A 16,792-nucleotide genomic window follows, 5' to 3' on the forward strand; every position below is an offset into this window, starting at 1 on the left:
GAATCAGTCTTTGTCATGGAAACATCCCTTTAAGCCCAGAGAAGTCTCCACACCACCACCCCCTACCCCTGCATGATGCCTTTCTGATCTCAGGGCTTCCTAATAATGGCCAGCACTGCTTCATTTTGCTTGCAGGAGCCCTTCTGTCATGTGTGAGATTTTCATCACTTACAGCATCTTTGCAGCACTTAATTGGATGCTATGACTGCTTCTTCTCAGTCTCAAAGTCTTTTATAGACAAAGGATAGCCTCTGCTGTCCTTAATACCTATACTCACACACTTCCTCCCAACCCTCCCTACTCATGGTAGCTCAAGTTGTGTTGGGATTGGGTGAAGGAGGCTGGGGAAATGGACTGTGGGATCACACTTGCTCTATGACTGTCACATTCCTGTGCCTCATTCTTACCCTACACTCTTGTGAAGTCACATGATTCTCACAAAATCTGGAAGTATATCTTCATGGAGAGTGCAACTGCCTGATGAGATTTGCTTTGCTAAAATCCAGCGCATTGTATAAAAACCAGTGCCTCAAAAAAATAAATAAATAAATAAATAAAAAAAACAACAGTGCTCCATTGTATAAAAACCAACACCTATTTCTTGGAACAGATAGTAAAGCAAAGGAGAAAATATTTATTGGCTAGAGTTCGGGGCTGTGCTACAGGAAGGGCTGTTACAGAGAAACATTTGCCATGCTATGCCATAGTGCCATGCCACAGTGTAATATAGAAAGTGAGATAAAGTTCTAAATGAACAGGCTAATGAAAGAAAGTGATGTTCAGAAGAATTTGCCATTTGGTGCCCATTTAGCTACATATGTGGTAAAGGTGAAATACAACATAGTTCACTTTGAATCTTTGAATTTGAGTCAAATGGTAGACATTCTGAGTATATCCATAGCTAACTTTCTTGGCTCTCTCTACTCTCTTCTAGAAATAATACAAAACTCTTAGGAATTATTTGCAGGGAATACATACAATATTATATCTTATATTGAGCAAAGAATAATATAAAAACTAGAGAGAATAATTAAAGCTTAAAATTTTGATGGGAGTAGAAAATGTATTACTAGTAGACTGCAGTGAATCGGGGTTCAGGGAGATGGGATGGAATTTTGACTAGAAATGTTAACTATTAGATGCCACAGAAAGGAATATGGAGATATGTAAACTCCAGTGAGGTCCAAATGAGAATGCACCTGACTTCTAAGTCAGTCATTGTAGAACTTACATATTACAAACCCCCAAGGCTCATGCTTTAATTGTGAGATGCTGTGGCCTGAGGACCACCACCATCACTCAAAGCACCCAAAGCAAAGTTTCCTGCGGCACTCACCATGTTGCCTGACACAGCTGAGCACTCCTGTCCCCATCCAGAGGTGCCCTATAAAAATTTCTGCCTCTGCTAAAAGTTTCTACTTGCTTGAAAAAGCTTTCTTTTGTGATTTGGAGACTGGGCTTAGATTACTGATGAGAGTAAGAACAGCCTTTACTGTCATAGTTTATGATGTTGTGGTCTGTTCACCGTGTGTGCAGTTAGATGAGCAAACCTCTTCTCCGTGGCCTCTTCTATGGCTTTCTGTGACCTGCTGTTCTACCCCTTCTACTCACAGAGCCCTGCTTCATGGACATACACCTGAGAATCTGTCCCTGGTTGTCTCCACATAAAAGGGCCTCATTCCTCTTATTTCTGATGCACAACAAGAAGGCTTGAAAGTAAATGCCTCCTAGGAATATCTGTTATGAAAGCAGCTTCTAGAAAATAAAACCAGTTTAGCCTGTGAATAAGATGAATTCTGACATAACAGTTATAACAGAGTTACAAAAATCCTTTAATATATAATTCCTGGGGAACTTGAGTGGCTCAGTCAGTTGGGCATCTGCCTTCAGCTCAGGTCATGATCCCAGGGTCCTGGGATCTAGCCCCTCGTCAGGCTCCCTGATGAGTCTCAGCAGGGAGTCTGCTTCTGCCTCTGTCCCTCCCTCTTGCTTGCACTTGCTCTCTCTCAAATAAATAAAATCTTTAAAAAATATATCTAATTTCTGAGTCTAGATTGCTTCTTGTGGCTAGAAACTTCTATAACCAGCAAGCCATAAATGGAAGTAGAATCACAATTGATGGATTTTCTGACTTTCAGTGCAGTTATCATAAGTAATGGTTTCATTCCAAATTCTGTTATTTGCCCTTAACTGATATGGAAGTCTCACGGTTATTCAAGCCAGGCAGTTCCTGCTTTTTTCATCTGTCTCTTTCCATGTGTTCATTTGTTCATTGGATCAGCCCACTCCTGCCTCCACCCTTCTCTTCATTTATACCTGGATGCTTTTCTCCACCATCCCTCCTTCCACTCAGAGCCGATGGAGTTCCCCAACCAGCTCAGTTGTTTCTTGCACCTTCTCTTCATTAAGCTTTTCTCTTTCCTCACCCTGTAACTCCTGTTTGACTCTCATTCAACACTTCACTTTGTGGAATAATGTGAACATTTTATTTGCATATTTAGGCACTTATTTCTATTCAGTCATTGGTTGCCACATTTCTCTATACCTCTGGAAGCCCTTCAGGAAAGAACGTGTCTTCTTAACTGTGCATGCACTTAACATGTCTTCTTAACACCATGCACTCTGAGGGTCACTGAAGATCAAGTGTCCTACTCAAAAATTCATTAGCAAGGTCTGAGCCTTTTGGTACGGTTCTCTGAGAAGATTAGCCGGAAGTACGTAATTGTGCAACTAAATTGTGTGAGCCAAACTGTCGGAGGAGATGAGCAAGGGATGTAGCCTGTTAGAGGTGAGATTATGTAAGTAGAAAACCTTTCATCCATGGACTTTAGAATACAATACCCAGACCTAACCCCTGATGAGGTATTTGGAAATCTCTCAGAGAGAGGCTGAGGAACCAAAGCAGACCCCTGAAGTGATGAAGCTATTGGGGAGAAAACAGACGAGAGAGGAGCCTGGGGTTCTTGACTCAGCAGGCATTCTACTTTGCTCCTGCTCCCAGGGCTCTGTTGGGGTCATTAGGAATCAGGCTATAAATAACAAGGTGAGCTGTAGGTCAGGCCTCAGGAAGGTCTGCATAACCTTACTCCAGTGTTGCTGCGTCTTTGCCATTGAAATGACCCCTCACGTCAAAGGAAATTTGTAGAGGAAATAAAACAGCAGGATGATTTAAATCACTATGAATATTTCTCTTCAATTAGACACTGTTCCCTTTCTTCAAGCCTTGTTAATCAGGTTTAGGGTAAGATTGTTCACTATGAGATTCTTCCTGTTTCTCCCCGTTTCTTCTGTATACAATTTTCTGGTCACTGTACTTCAAAAAGGAAAACAAAAAACCACCACAGAGTAGTTGAAGAAGGTCCAGAAGAGAACCAAATATGAGAAAAAAGGGCTGCCAGATAAGACGATTCTAAATTAATGGGGATCTTAAAAAAAAAAAAAAACAGTGGGGAATTATTTATAACCTAAAATTTGCCATTTCTTAGTGTATAATTCAGTGGCATATAGTACATTCACAATTTGTACAACCGTCACCATCATCCATTCCAGGACTTACTCGTCATCCCAAAGTAAAACTCAGTGCCCTAATTAAACTGTAACTCCCAATTTTCCTATCTCCTCATCCCCAGCAACTACCATTCTATTTTCTGTCTCTATTATATTGACTCTTCTAGGGACCTCATCTAAGTGAAATCATGCAGTATTGGTCCTTTTGTGATAGATTTGTTTCACTTAGTATGATGTCCCCAGGGTTCATCCATGTTGAAGCATGTCAGAATTTCTTTCCTTTTTAAGGCTAATATGTCATTATATATATAGACCACATTTTGTTTATCATTCACCTGCCGATGTTTTCACCTTTTGGCTATTGGGAATAATGCTGTTGTGAACGTTGATATACAAGTATATGAGGCCCTGCTTTCAATTCTTTGGGGTATATACCTGGAGGGTGGGAGGTTGGAATCCCTGGATCACATAGTAATTCTGTGTTTAGCTTTTTGAGGAACTACCAGAATGTTTTCCACAGGAGCTATACCATTTCACATTCCCAACAGCAATGTTCCAATGTTTCCTCATGCTGGCCAGCATTTGTTTTGTTTTGTTTTTAATACTTGCCATGCTAATAGGTATGGAGTGGTATAAATGGGGACTTTTCTACTTGGAAGAAACAGACCGAGAGGACAAGTGTAGGCCTGTAGTTGTGAGGATTTCAGCTGAAATATACACAGATGTGGTCACCAGACTCTAACATTTTGATACCTGGGCAACGAGGAGTCAGGAGTATTTAACAAACAGCATAGCATGGGTTTGAACAGTCCCAAAGGCCACCAGCCCTTCACCTTCCTCAGATGTACAGGCTAAACATCAGGTTGGCCGGGGACTCTATTGAGGTAAATTTAGAAAAATGAGAAAAGGATCTTCCTAGACCAATTGTTTTATCCCTTGATGGACACACGAGCTCACTAATAGGTGGTTAAGAAAAACTATGAATTCTGTATAATTCACCCATGATGGACACATGAGCTCACTAATAGGTGGTTAAGAAAAACTATGAATTCTGTATAATTCACCCCTATACTTTTGAAGCTGATGTTAGAAAAGAGGATTGTGCCTCACTTCCTACCTTAAATTTAACATGCCATCCTGCATCTGAAGCTCCCTGGCTCCTCTCAGAATTCCTTGTGGCCCTCACAGAGGACTGTAATTACAATTTTAATTATTCAGCCTTCACCAGATACTTGTTGTATACTGACCATGTGCCAGGCCTCAGGATAAGTGCTCCAAATAGAATGGAGAGCAGAGCAGACCCTGTCTTTGTACAACTTCATGGAGCTGCAGTTTAGTGTGATAAATCAGATCACTTATCACACAAAGAGATTTGTAATTCCAAACTGTATTTAGCTCTATAAAGGAAAAAATACCTGTGATATTTCTCTTTTTTCCTTTAGGTCATTCACACAACCTCTCTAAGAAATCTGCTTTCTTTTCTTTTCAGGAGCCTTCAAACAGGTGGCTTTGCGTGGGAGGGAGAGGTAGAGAACAACACGTATAACAAGGCTACAGGGGTGGTCCCTCAGCACAAGTATCACCCCACTGCAGGCAGTTACCAACTCCATTTTGCTCTGCAGCAGCTTGAACAACAGAAACTTCAGTCCCGGCAGCTTCTGGACCAGAGTCGAGCCCGGCACCAGGTAATTCAGATAAGGCTTTTCCATATGCTAGTCTCTTCTTCTACAGGGGGAGTGTGCGGGGGTGGGGAAGAAGGTCAATGGGAAGGGTAGGAATAGTTTCCCAGAAGTTTACCAACACCACCATGGCTTGGATGGTTCATAGAGAATCTATTCTAAGGGAAGTCATGTTCTGAAGCCATGATGTTAGCTTTGCTGGGATGTAATGCTGAACCAGTTTTGACATTTTCTTTAATTTGAATGTTTCTCTATAGAAATCTCTGTTGTGTCATTTCCCCCTTTCTGCTGCATGGTGGTAGTTCAGTAAGCTCCCAGAAAGTCGAATTTCCAAATACCTAAAAGCTAGCATTTGAAGCGACTTTTTTCCTAAATGTACTACTTCCTTATCTTTACATACTTGGTGTACATAAGCACATATTAATCCTTCATGACCTGTTGAGACTTTCAAGGCATAAATAATGTTTCAAGTTCTTTTCATAGGAAATGGTCATAAGTTTGGTTTCTGGTCCTCTGGTTTGATAGGACACAAAACAATGTACATGAAAATGGGACAGTATACACAAAAATTCTCACTGTCTGGGATCCCTGAGTGGCTCAGCAGTTTAGCGCCTGCCTTTGGCCCAGAGCGTGATCCTAGGGTCCCAAGATCGAGTCTTGTGTCGGGCTCCCTGCATGGAGCCTGCTTCTCCCTCTGCCTGTGTCTCTGCCTCTCTCTCTCTCTCTCTCTCTCTCTCTCTCTCTGTGTCTCTCATGAATAAATAAATAAAATCTTAAAAAAAAAAAATCCTCGCTGGTGTGGCATTTACACTCTAATAAAACACTGATTTCCTATTCACCATCTCTACAATGACAGAAACTCCTGAGCATATGTGTGAGGGAGCTGTGTAAGTGAATTGTACTAGTGTGTCAGTGTGGCCCACATTACAGAGAAAGGATGACTTCACACACAAAAAAATCAGGCCATATAGAGTTAACTTTTTCTTGATGATTTCAGGGTAATCATTAGAATCCGTTATTGTGTTCTACATGTTCTTTTGGCCTAAATCAGTACTGATTCTGTGAGCTTCCCTTTTATTTGGTTACATGAAGAAATATATCAGTCTGATCTCTTGTTATTTGCTCCTATAAAAATGTAGTACATATTGTGCATTAGTTTGTACAAAATTAATATTCACTCAAAGGCTAAAGCAGTGTTTCCCAAAGGTTCCCCCCCCCAAATAAATCAATTATCATTATTCTCTCTCTCTCTACTTAATCTTTTTAACTGTTGTTCAGATCCAGACATTATTTCAATTTCATTCATTGCTTGCTCATCCTTTTCTATGCTGGCATAGTCTCTATATTATATTAACTCAATGTAATTGAGAAATTGTAAGTATAGGTAGTTGTGAAGTAGTTCCTGTAAGTCATTTCTACTCGAGGAAAATCCAGAATTCTTACCTGGAAAACATGGAATGTAGCATCTCAATTTGATCACCACACTGTGATCATGTAGAAATTTCCTCATTTAGAAAGTCTTAGGGATAGGCAGTTTACGTTTTCACAATTTTAGATATAAATGTGTACTTTAGTTCTTTTTTAAATCTGTGTAAATTTCTTAAAACTTGTGAACTTCTAGACTCCTCATCATTCAGAATTCTTGAGAATGCCAGCTTCATCAGATCCTGGGCAGGAGAGGTCTCAAAAATAGCCTTATTTCCCTTATGTGAGTATAATCGATGATCTAACAAATGTAGACTATTAGGCCCTTTTAATGCTTCCATACCTTGAAATGGCGATGATTTTTGAGGGGGAGGAAGGGTTGGTGATTGTAGGGCATTGGAGTTTGGGGGAAGGAGAGACCATTTTACTGATTTTCCCTTTTAGAAACTGCTTCATTTAAAAGCCCTTCTTACTCTTTTGATTAGCTTCCAGCAACTCACATTCCTTTGAAATTTCAGAGTACTGCTATTCTTGTGTGGATTTTTTTTTTCCAGTGAGGATTACACTGGTTTAGTTCACTAAACTATGAAGTATATGGAAAACATGTTTTTTAGAATCTGTCAGAATATCTGTCTTAGGGAGGAGTCAGAACTCCCAAGAAGGGAGTTATCTCGTGTCTCCTGGAGAGGGAACAGAAAATCATTCATCATAATTTTATATATGTTTATAACATCATTTATTTCTTCCTCCTCTTCTTTTAATCCATGGTTGATTTAGGTAAAAATGAGTCAGTGTAAAGTTCTGGGACTGTGGGGAGAGCTAAAGAAACTACATTTGTAGCTTGAAGAATTTGTAACTAAGAAAATAGCAAATAAGTTATTAAATATTCCTAGATTTGAAGTCTCTTTTTCTAGCCTAGCTTATGGCTTGCTAGACTTGACCATTATAATTATCACCACATTGTTGATGGAAGCCTGCTTTGTGTTCTCAGTATGTCCTGTGTTTCTGCCTTTGGGTTAATAGATAGAGATGGTTTCTCTGATAAATTCTTTATGCTTTGAATTCATTTTTCTAAAGTATACATAGCCATTGATATAATTAGCATTTTGGTTAATTGTTTGAGGGTAGAATTGAAATCTAATTTACTTAGCATTCATCCATAAGAGATACCCATGAAACAGGCCATTAAAGGGAGCTTTATTTATATTGCACTGTATCATAACAAATTGTTGATTATGTCCATGGACTGTGCCTTTCCTAGTGATTCCCTAAAAATATATCTGGGAAAGATCATGCAACTTTTCTTGCATTACATGCAGAGGAATTTCTCTGTCCTTTTCTGCACTTAGGTAGTCAGCTTACTGAAGGTATTAATTTCAGAAGGCAAACTGATTCAGAGTATGTTTGGAAATGGATATCTCTAACCATTCATGCAGAGTAAGGTTTGATCTTCATCTCTATCTAGCATTGCACTCATAAATTTAGAAAGTGCTACGTACTGAATGCACCTCAACAAAAGACTGGTACTGTAACATAGGCATCGGAGAGTAAGTTACCCAGAGCCATTGGCAGGATCACTGAGGTACAAGGAAATAGGCGTGAATCCAGTCCATTTGATAGCATGATAAACCAAGTAAGATGACATGGAAACCATGCATTTTTATACACTGATGAGTAAAACCAGCAGTTTTATTTATTTATTTTTAAAGATTTTATTTATTCATGAGAGACACAGAGAGAGAGAGAGGGAGAGGCAGAGACACAGGCAGAGGGAGAAGCAGGCTCTATGCCGGGAGCCCGACGTGGGACTCGATTCCGGGACTCCAGGATCACACCCTGGGCCGAAGGCAGGCGCTAAACCTCTGAGCCACCCAGGGATCCCCAAAACCAGCATTTTTAAAGAAGAAATCATTCTAAGTCAAAGCAGGGATCAGTAAACTTTTTTTTTTTTTTTTTTTTTAATGGCCAGATAGTAAACACTTAAGGCTTTACACTTAAGGCCATAGACTCTCTGTGGCCACTACTCAGCTTTGCCATGGTAAAATGGAAACAGCCATAGACAATATGTAAGTGAATGAGTGTGGCTATTTTCCAGTGAAACTTTATTAAAAACAAGTGGCAGGCTGGATTTGTCTTACAAGCCCTAGTTTGCAGACCCCTGATTATAAGCAACAAAACCACTTGGAGGGCCCGTTAAAACACCAGTTGTTAATCCCATCCCATTTCTGACTCAGTAAGTTTGGGAACGGGGTTCAATTATTTCCATTTCTAACAACTTCCCCAGGTGATGCCAGTGCTGCTCTTTGGGGATCCACACTTTGAGAACCAGTGAGCTAGAGAGAAAGATTAGAAACATCTCCTCTTCAGTTATTTGTTTTTTGTCCTTTGGCAGGGAGACTGAATATGTTAAAATTTAGCGTTGCCCTTATAAAATTTCAGGCAGTCATTGTTTTATAGGAACTTTGTTTCCATCTTGTTCACTCCATCTACCACAGTCTCCTTATAAATAAGTTTTCCGAACTCGAAAACCTTCGTGTGCATTTTTCTTATCAGGGTACATTCTGCTCAGCAGTCACTGCTCCCAGGATTCAAGTTTTATGGTGGACAAGAGATAAGTAACGGGACAGATTCCTCCCTCTTCATTTTTAATAATAATAGCCAGCACTCAATAAGCACTGTGGCCCAAGCATGGTTTCAGGTGCTTTACATATACTAATTCATTTAACATGCATTTCAGGGTGGGCGGAGAAATCACAGAATCCTGATAGGCTAGGGGTGGTAAAATGAATCTGTTATGTGTTCCTCTATCCCAATGTGTGTCTTCTCTCTAGTTTACACTCATTGCTTCCCACTTCCTTCTCATTCTGGCTTTCCGCCCCTGAAGGAGAAGGATAAAAAACTTTCTTTCAGCTGAGTCGGGGGACTTTCTTGGGCAGCAGTGACTGCTGGTGACATCAGCATGAGTAGCCCTCCGTGCTGGGGGGCTGTGAGGAGGGCCGCACCGGCTGTGAGGCCCAACTGACCTGATTCTAATTGCCGACATTGAGCTGATGTTATTCTTGGCTCAGGACAGAGCGATTACTCAGTAGTTTCTGTTAAAGTGATCCTTTGTTAAACTTCTGCTCCCAGCCCCCCTTTCCTTCCCTCCCACTCTCTTCTCTGCCTCATCCAGACTGAAAAAAGACCAAAAAGCAGAAAAATTAAGGACATTTTGATGGCCAGGGCAGAACTGCTGAAATGTCTTTTAACAATAGAAGGGAGAAAGGGGGGATTTTAAGTACATCTTAATTTTTCACTGGTTCCATTCCTTATCCAGAGCCATTCAATTTTTAGTAGACTTAATTTTGAACATAGTGAGGTAACTCAAGGTAACTCATAGGAGAAAACTGTACATCCTGAACTCCTTTCATCCTTCCACTCCATCATGTCCTTTACTTCCCCCTTCCCACCATGCTCCCTTTGCCAGACTGACCTAGATTCATTAAGGGCCAACAGAAATGAATATTCCTATAACAAGTGTGCGGGGGGGCGGGGGGTGGGCAGCTCTGGGTTCACACCAAGGGGTCTTTCAGTAAGCTAGTACATCTTGAGTACCATATGTAATGAGCTTTTTGCTAATGGTATGAGTGTCCATGCACAACCTCACAGGTGTGGAAAGGATTCCCATAATAAGCCCAGCCAAGTCTTGTTATACTGCTCCTAAAAGTCCATTGCATGTGTCTAGAAAAATTCTGCCCCCCTACTGGAGTGAATACTGTTTCTCCAAGCCTTCAGCTGCTGTGTGTTTGTTTTGTGGGGGAGGGGAAAGAAAGAGAAATTCAGCAGGCACCCGGGCTTTTCCAGGCAGCCAGCAATAACATGCTAGCTCCTCAGCATGGCACAAGGAGAGCAAGCAAACAGGCTGACTGTGCAGAGGGAGGCCTCTGTACATGCTTCTAACAGTATCCAGGAGGAAGATTGGACTGGGGGTATTCAGGAGGAAGAGCTTGTCCATGTGTGCTTAAGCTCCTGGTACATGATGGCCTGTCATAACCTACTGCCGATTCATTTTGTTTGTTGGGGTTTTTTGTTCCATTTTGTTTTCCCTTCTGACTTTTATCGGGAACTTATACAACACTTAGTTTCTGGATGATGATGGTGGTGATTGATTTTCCTAGAACCATTTGATTTAGTAGGTTTTGCCAAGCCAACTCTTTTCATCTTACCTAATAAAGGTACATTGAAAATATGTGAAATGACATATGCAAAACTACATTTAGCTGCTCGAGAAATAGGCCCTCTGGATAGGCTTTAGAGTCAGATAATCTTCAGTTTAAATCTTGCTTCTGTCCAGCCCATGACTGGGACAGGTTATTCAAACTTCTGGACTTTAGTTTGCTTATGTCTGCTAAGGAGATGATAATACATATCTGTGGGTATCATGAGGATCATCTTTCTTAGGATGTTACCACGTATCCAGCACTGAACTGGGACTTTTATTTGTATTATCGCATTGAGTCCTCCCAGTTGTCCTTTTAATTAGCCCCATTTTACAGACAAAAAAAAAAAGGTTAATCACTTAATGTGACTTTCTCAGGGTCACATAAATAATGAATGGAAGAGCTGATTTTTTTAACCCAGGTATGCATGCAGGCATAGCATCCAGCCTTCAGACTATCATGCTATGCTATATGCTACCATCCTGACAATATATTAAGGCATTCATTTATATTTTATACGTATATGTATGTATATGTATTAATCTATATGTATTATTACATAAATTTTAAGTTGCAGTTCATACATCCACAGGTGTACTTATTGACACCTGTAAAACTATATTTGAGAAGTCCTCTTCAGGTATTGTAACTAGTCTGCTACTATTCATATCATATACACTGTCATAAAAGAGAAGGTCTACTAAACATATGTAAACTCAGGTCTAGACATATCCCAAGTATCTCAGATTTTTAAAGAAACATCTTAGGAAAGTGTTCCTGGGCTTAAAACTCTTGGAAACATCCATATTTTACCCTCCTTTGTGTTATTATTTAGTAATAGGGTTAGGGACTATTGAGTTGTGCAGTATCATAAAATATGTTCTAGAAGTTTGAAGATTTGCAACACTTACGTGGGTTGTTTTGATAACATAGGAATTATTTCTACAATTATCACGTTGCCCTTTCAACTCTGTTATTGTTGCTAGTCATAGTATTTTAATTTTATTTCTATGATAGTGTTTTCAAGAAGACTACTAGGAAATATGACTGGTGTCTACAAATGTGACTATCATATGTGATCATTTTGCATGATTACTATTAATGCTTGCTTTTTCAGTTCCATATAAATCTGAATCTTAATACATTGTTGTAATATAGATATCAGTTCATCGTGCTGATTCATCACATGCAGTAATAGAAATCCTCTGATTACCACCAGATTGTCTTCTAAATTGCTCCCAGAAAGTGCCCCTCTGGAATCTTGGAGGGAGGAAGGTGAGGTCAGGGAAATGGACACAGAGTGAGTGCCTCCTGTGTGCTGGATGTAATACTATTTCTATCCCACTGATGAGGGAACTCAAAGAGTTAAAGTAACTTACACAAGGTTGCATAGCTAGTTAATTACAGAGATGATATTCAGACCCGATCAGAAGGCTCCGAAAGCCCTTTTCCATTCTACCTCCCTCCCTCTTGAGAGAAGTGACTCTTTATTTTCTTCTTGTTTTACACACTTATCATCAGTCAAATAAGCCATTCCAAATTTATTGATGCTGCTGCTACTATAGACCCATACATGCAAATTTTTTTTTATTTTTTTAAATTCAATTAGCCAACATATAGGACATCATTAATTTCAGTTGCAGTATCCAGTAATTTTTCAGTTGCATGTAACACCCAGTGCTCATTTTATCATGTGCCCATACACACAAATATAAAAGAGTTAGAGTCAATGTTATGAATCAAAGTATAGAACTCTGCTTGGTTGTGGGTATGTTAAAAGGCCACCTGCCAGCTGCTTGGGATCAACCTTATTTGTTGTATATCCTTAAAATGTGATTTTGCTACTGCTATATGACAACCATTTTCATTCCCTGTCCTCACTCTATGACCTGTTTGTTTCTGTTTGTCTGTGGGCATATGAGGGACCCAATGGCAGTAACTATGTGAGATAATGAAAGACCTCACTCTTAAATATAAAGAATCCCATCCATCTGAAATGAACGCAGCCACAGGAAGAAGTCTAACAGATGGATGACAGCAAGTTCTATGCAAGATGCACAGTAGGCCAATCACGTGAGAGATTCTGAGCCAAATAAACCATACATTTGAAGGCAGAGACAAGTTAGATATTTATAAATTCTGAATTTAAAGTTGTAAGGGGAAAAAAAATAAAAGTTGTAAGGGAACTTAGAGGTTCTTGTCTGATTATTTTATTTTACTCATCAGGAGATGTAAGACACAGACACATTATCAGGAGAACAAGGACTCTGATATAGAAATAATAATACTAGCTAACGATGCTATGAATTACCTTTTTTTAACCAATTGAACTCTCAGTCTGGGGTCATTGTTATCTTTATGTAAATACATACATACATGTACACATACTTTAACTCTTAAAATCAATAACAAAAATTTCCTTACAGACAAATCCTTTTCAAGCTTTTCTTCTTGGAGTAGAGCTAGTGAAATCTGGGTCTTTTAAATGCATCTGATGAAAATTGGACACATTGCTAGGTTTGCTTTGTATTTACTTTGGAAGGGAAATATGATTTCATGGATTTGCTCTAAAAGGGAGTCAGCATAGCACAACTAGGGAAGGCAGCATTGTTATGGAATGGGGCTCTGAAATCAGACTCTGCACTCATGGATCCTAGGTTAGTACTTAGTAGCTGTGCCATCAGGAGCAAATGATGGATCCTTCTTGTGCCTTGGTTTCTTTCTCTGTATGTAGAAATGATGATGAGACCCACCTCAGTAGTTGGGAGGATTAAATGAGATAATAGCATTAAAATGTTTAGGGCAATGTTGACCCATGGTAAAAGCTCAATAAAAATTCATAGCTCTTATTATGTATTACTTTTTTTCATTGTAGTAAAAACAACACACAACACAGCACAAATTTACCCTCTTAATAATTTTTAAGTATATGATGTAGTATATCATTCACTAGGAACATTGTTGTATAACAGATCAATAAAACTTCCTCATCTTGCTTGACTGAAACTCTGTACTCATTGAACAACTCCCTGTTTTCCCCTCCCCTTAGCCTCTGGGAACAACCATTCTACTTTGTGTTTCTATGAGTTTGATTACTTTAGATACCTCATATAAGTGGAATCATGAGTATTTCTCCTTTTCGTGACTGCTTATTTCACTTAGCATAATTTCCTGAAGGTTCATCCATGTTGTAGCATATTACAGGATTCCTTTCTTTTTCTTAAGGCTGAATAATATGCTTTTGTATGTATATACATTTTCTTTATCCATTCATCTATTGATAGGCATTTAGATTGCTTCCACATTTTAACTGTTGTGAATAATCCTTCTGTGAATACATTTGTGCAGATATCTGTTCTATTATGTATTTTATTTATTTATTTATTTATTTATTTATTTATTTATTTATTTATTTAAACACACAAGCAAGGGCAGGGGAAGGGGAGAGCAAGAATCTTAAGTAGACTCCATATACTTAGTGCAGAGCCCAATGCGGGGCTTGATCTCATGACCCTGAGATCATGACCTGAGCTGAAACCAAGAGTTGCCTTCTTAACTGACTGAGCCACCCAGGCACCCCTCTTATGTATTACTTTTAACCTTAAATATGCATAGCTTTATAATTTCAACTTGGGGGTTTTAGTTACCCGCCACCCACCCCACGTCAGAAGCAAATTGGTTAAAATGATATTAAAGAGGGTGTTTTAGAAGTTCAAGGCTCATAAAGTATTAATTGGTTACTTTTTTTCCCCTTATATTTTTTGTTTGGACAATTGAAAATACAAGTTCATTCACAATTGCTAGAGGGAGATATGAGAAGAAAAAGTAGAAAGGATGATTAATACTATGATAAAATGATTAAAAGCATGATATCTGTAAAATTTTAGCATGTTTATCCAAAGGCATAAATGTCTTATAAAAAGAAAAAGAGTGGCATTAGCATCAAATTATGAGTCAGCTTTTCGTGGGACATATGCTGTTTCTTCACAGTAATCAAGGAAAGATAAGGACTGATGGAAATGTAATCAGACAACCTTACAAGGGGGCAGTTTGAGAATATATAGAAAAAAGATTTAAAACAAAAGCAGCAGCCACCTTCTGAGCTAGCTATTCTACTTCAAGGAAATTATTTTAAGGAAATGATCCAGCATATGCAAAAAGATATAAATAACATCAGAACACTGTTCTTACATAGCAAAACAGACTGGTAACAACCTGAATGTGTGTGTGTGTGTGTGTGTGTGTGTGTGTGTGTGTAGTTTCAAAATACAAGTATAAGATTTGGAGGGGCCTACTTTTTCCCCACTTAAAAATCTATTATGAACATATTTCCATAATTACTAATATAGGTATACTGTGTCAATTTATAGTATTCTACTATTGGTGATTGGTAAGTAAATTATAATAAACCATAATAAAAAAATATGCAGCCATTAAAAATAGTGATTGAGATTCACCCTTATAGATATGAAGAAGTGTTCAAGTTAGATATTTGAATGAAAAAAAGTCTCCAAAACATTGGATATTGTATGCTCCTATTTTTGTAAGCCCATAGAAATACAGGTATATACATACAGAATAACTCCATATATACACAAAAATATCTAAGTGTTGCCAGAGGTTATCTTTGAAAGGACTTTTCAAATTATTTTCCTTTTTCTAATGAATACGTATTAAAGAAATTAACATGTTTCAAAAAAAAAGACAACAAACCTTGGACTGCCAGCCTTCTGTGAATGTATGTGGTCCGTATTCAAACATTGCCGGGCATTGAAGGAGAAAAAAAAATAGAAAGCAAAGCAGAATCTACGCCATGAGTCTAAATTTGCCATCAGAATATCAACTCTACCAATGTAGGACTGCTGGTTCTGTTGTTAGAATAGGGTGGTGGGGGGCTGCTAGTGAGGGAAGCTCATGTCTGTGCCACCTTAGGGCTGCTTGGTTTCATGGTTTTTCTGGTTATGGACTGCAGACCTGGCCTTAGCCAGCTGCCTCATGGTTGGACATCTTTGGTCATAACACACACCTGGTGCAAGATCAGTTCAATTGTCCTGATGCTATTGAAGAACCAACACAGAGACTACTGCTGGAATCTTTGGTTTTATCAGATCACAGAGTCTGAGGCTCAGGAGCATCTCTAAGTATCTGTTAATGACCAGCATCATTTCTCGTGTGTGCAAGTACCATTGACTTAGGAACTGTCTGAAACACAGTGGTTTTTCTTGGTGAATCACTTGTGTACAGGTAAGCAGCTGTGTTCACATCCTGGAGAGTAGATCATTTGAATTAATAAGAGCCTTCAGTCTTTGTTGCTAAAGGAGACAGAGCCTCTCCGTTGATTTTAGAAATCAGAAGATATAAAAAAAAAAAAAAAAAAAGAAATCAGAAGATATGCCAGAGAACTGGTGGTATCTTTGGCCACTCAAAGCCCTATCTCGGGTATTTGTGTCATCAGTCTCTCTCTTTCTCTCTCTCTCTCTCTGAACAGTAGCGTCTTCTGGGTTCCTGCCCCATCCCTATCAGGGCTATAGCACTGCTTCCTGGCCTTGTCCGCAGTACCAGAAGTTGTACTCTGTTTCTCTTGCTCAGCCTCCCGTCTTGTCCCAGCTGACAAACATTGTGAATGGAAGACAGCCAAGAACTCCATACAATGTGAGACAAAGGCCTTTTGGAAGCTTGCTTTTGCTAAAATAGAAACAGCTACCCTCACCCTCACCTTGGCCCCAAGTTTTTATAGCATCATATGATTACACAAAAGACACAGTGTGTTCTTTGCATTGAACAGCTCTTGGCTGATTGTAGTAAGGTGAGTGATTAGCATCTTACATGCTCAGGAAGATACACCATCCCAGTACTTAGTCTGCCAGAGAACAACATTCTAGAAGCAGTTTTGTGTACTATGTAATGGGAACTTTATCCAAGTGAGGATAAAATCTCAGTGGGGAGAATAATGCATAAAAATGCTCACTTTTCTGGAACCAA

At 39.1% G+C, this 16,792-nt stretch overlaps 1 protein-coding gene across 36 annotated transcripts in view; it reads left to right on the forward strand.

The window, feature by feature from the left end:
- TTLL5 (tubulin tyrosine ligase like 5) overlaps positions 1 to 16,792 on the forward strand; it is a 269,627-nt gene that overhangs the window by 181,274 nt on the left and 71,561 nt on the right. For 35 of the 36 annotated variants that reach the window (XR_013386548.1, XR_013386547.1, XR_013386549.1 and 32 more), the window contains one exon: positions 4,997 to 5,192. Coding sequence is in view for 26 of the 36 variants with exons in the window: in XM_077910067.1 (XP_077766193.1) it covers positions 4,997 to 5,192 (196 nt within the window). In the remaining 10 variants the exon portion in view is untranslated. Of the gene's footprint in view, positions 1 to 4,996; positions 5,193 to 6,807; positions 6,895 to 16,792 lie in introns of all 36 variants that reach the window. The other variant, XM_077910066.1, reaches the window with a different exon arrangement.

The sequence above is a fragment of the Canis aureus genome, chromosome 9 (assembly GCF_053574225.1).
Source record: "Canis aureus isolate CA01 chromosome 9, VMU_Caureus_v.1.0, whole genome shotgun sequence".
Lineage (NCBI taxonomy): Eukaryota > Metazoa > Chordata > Mammalia > Carnivora > Canidae > Canis > Canis aureus.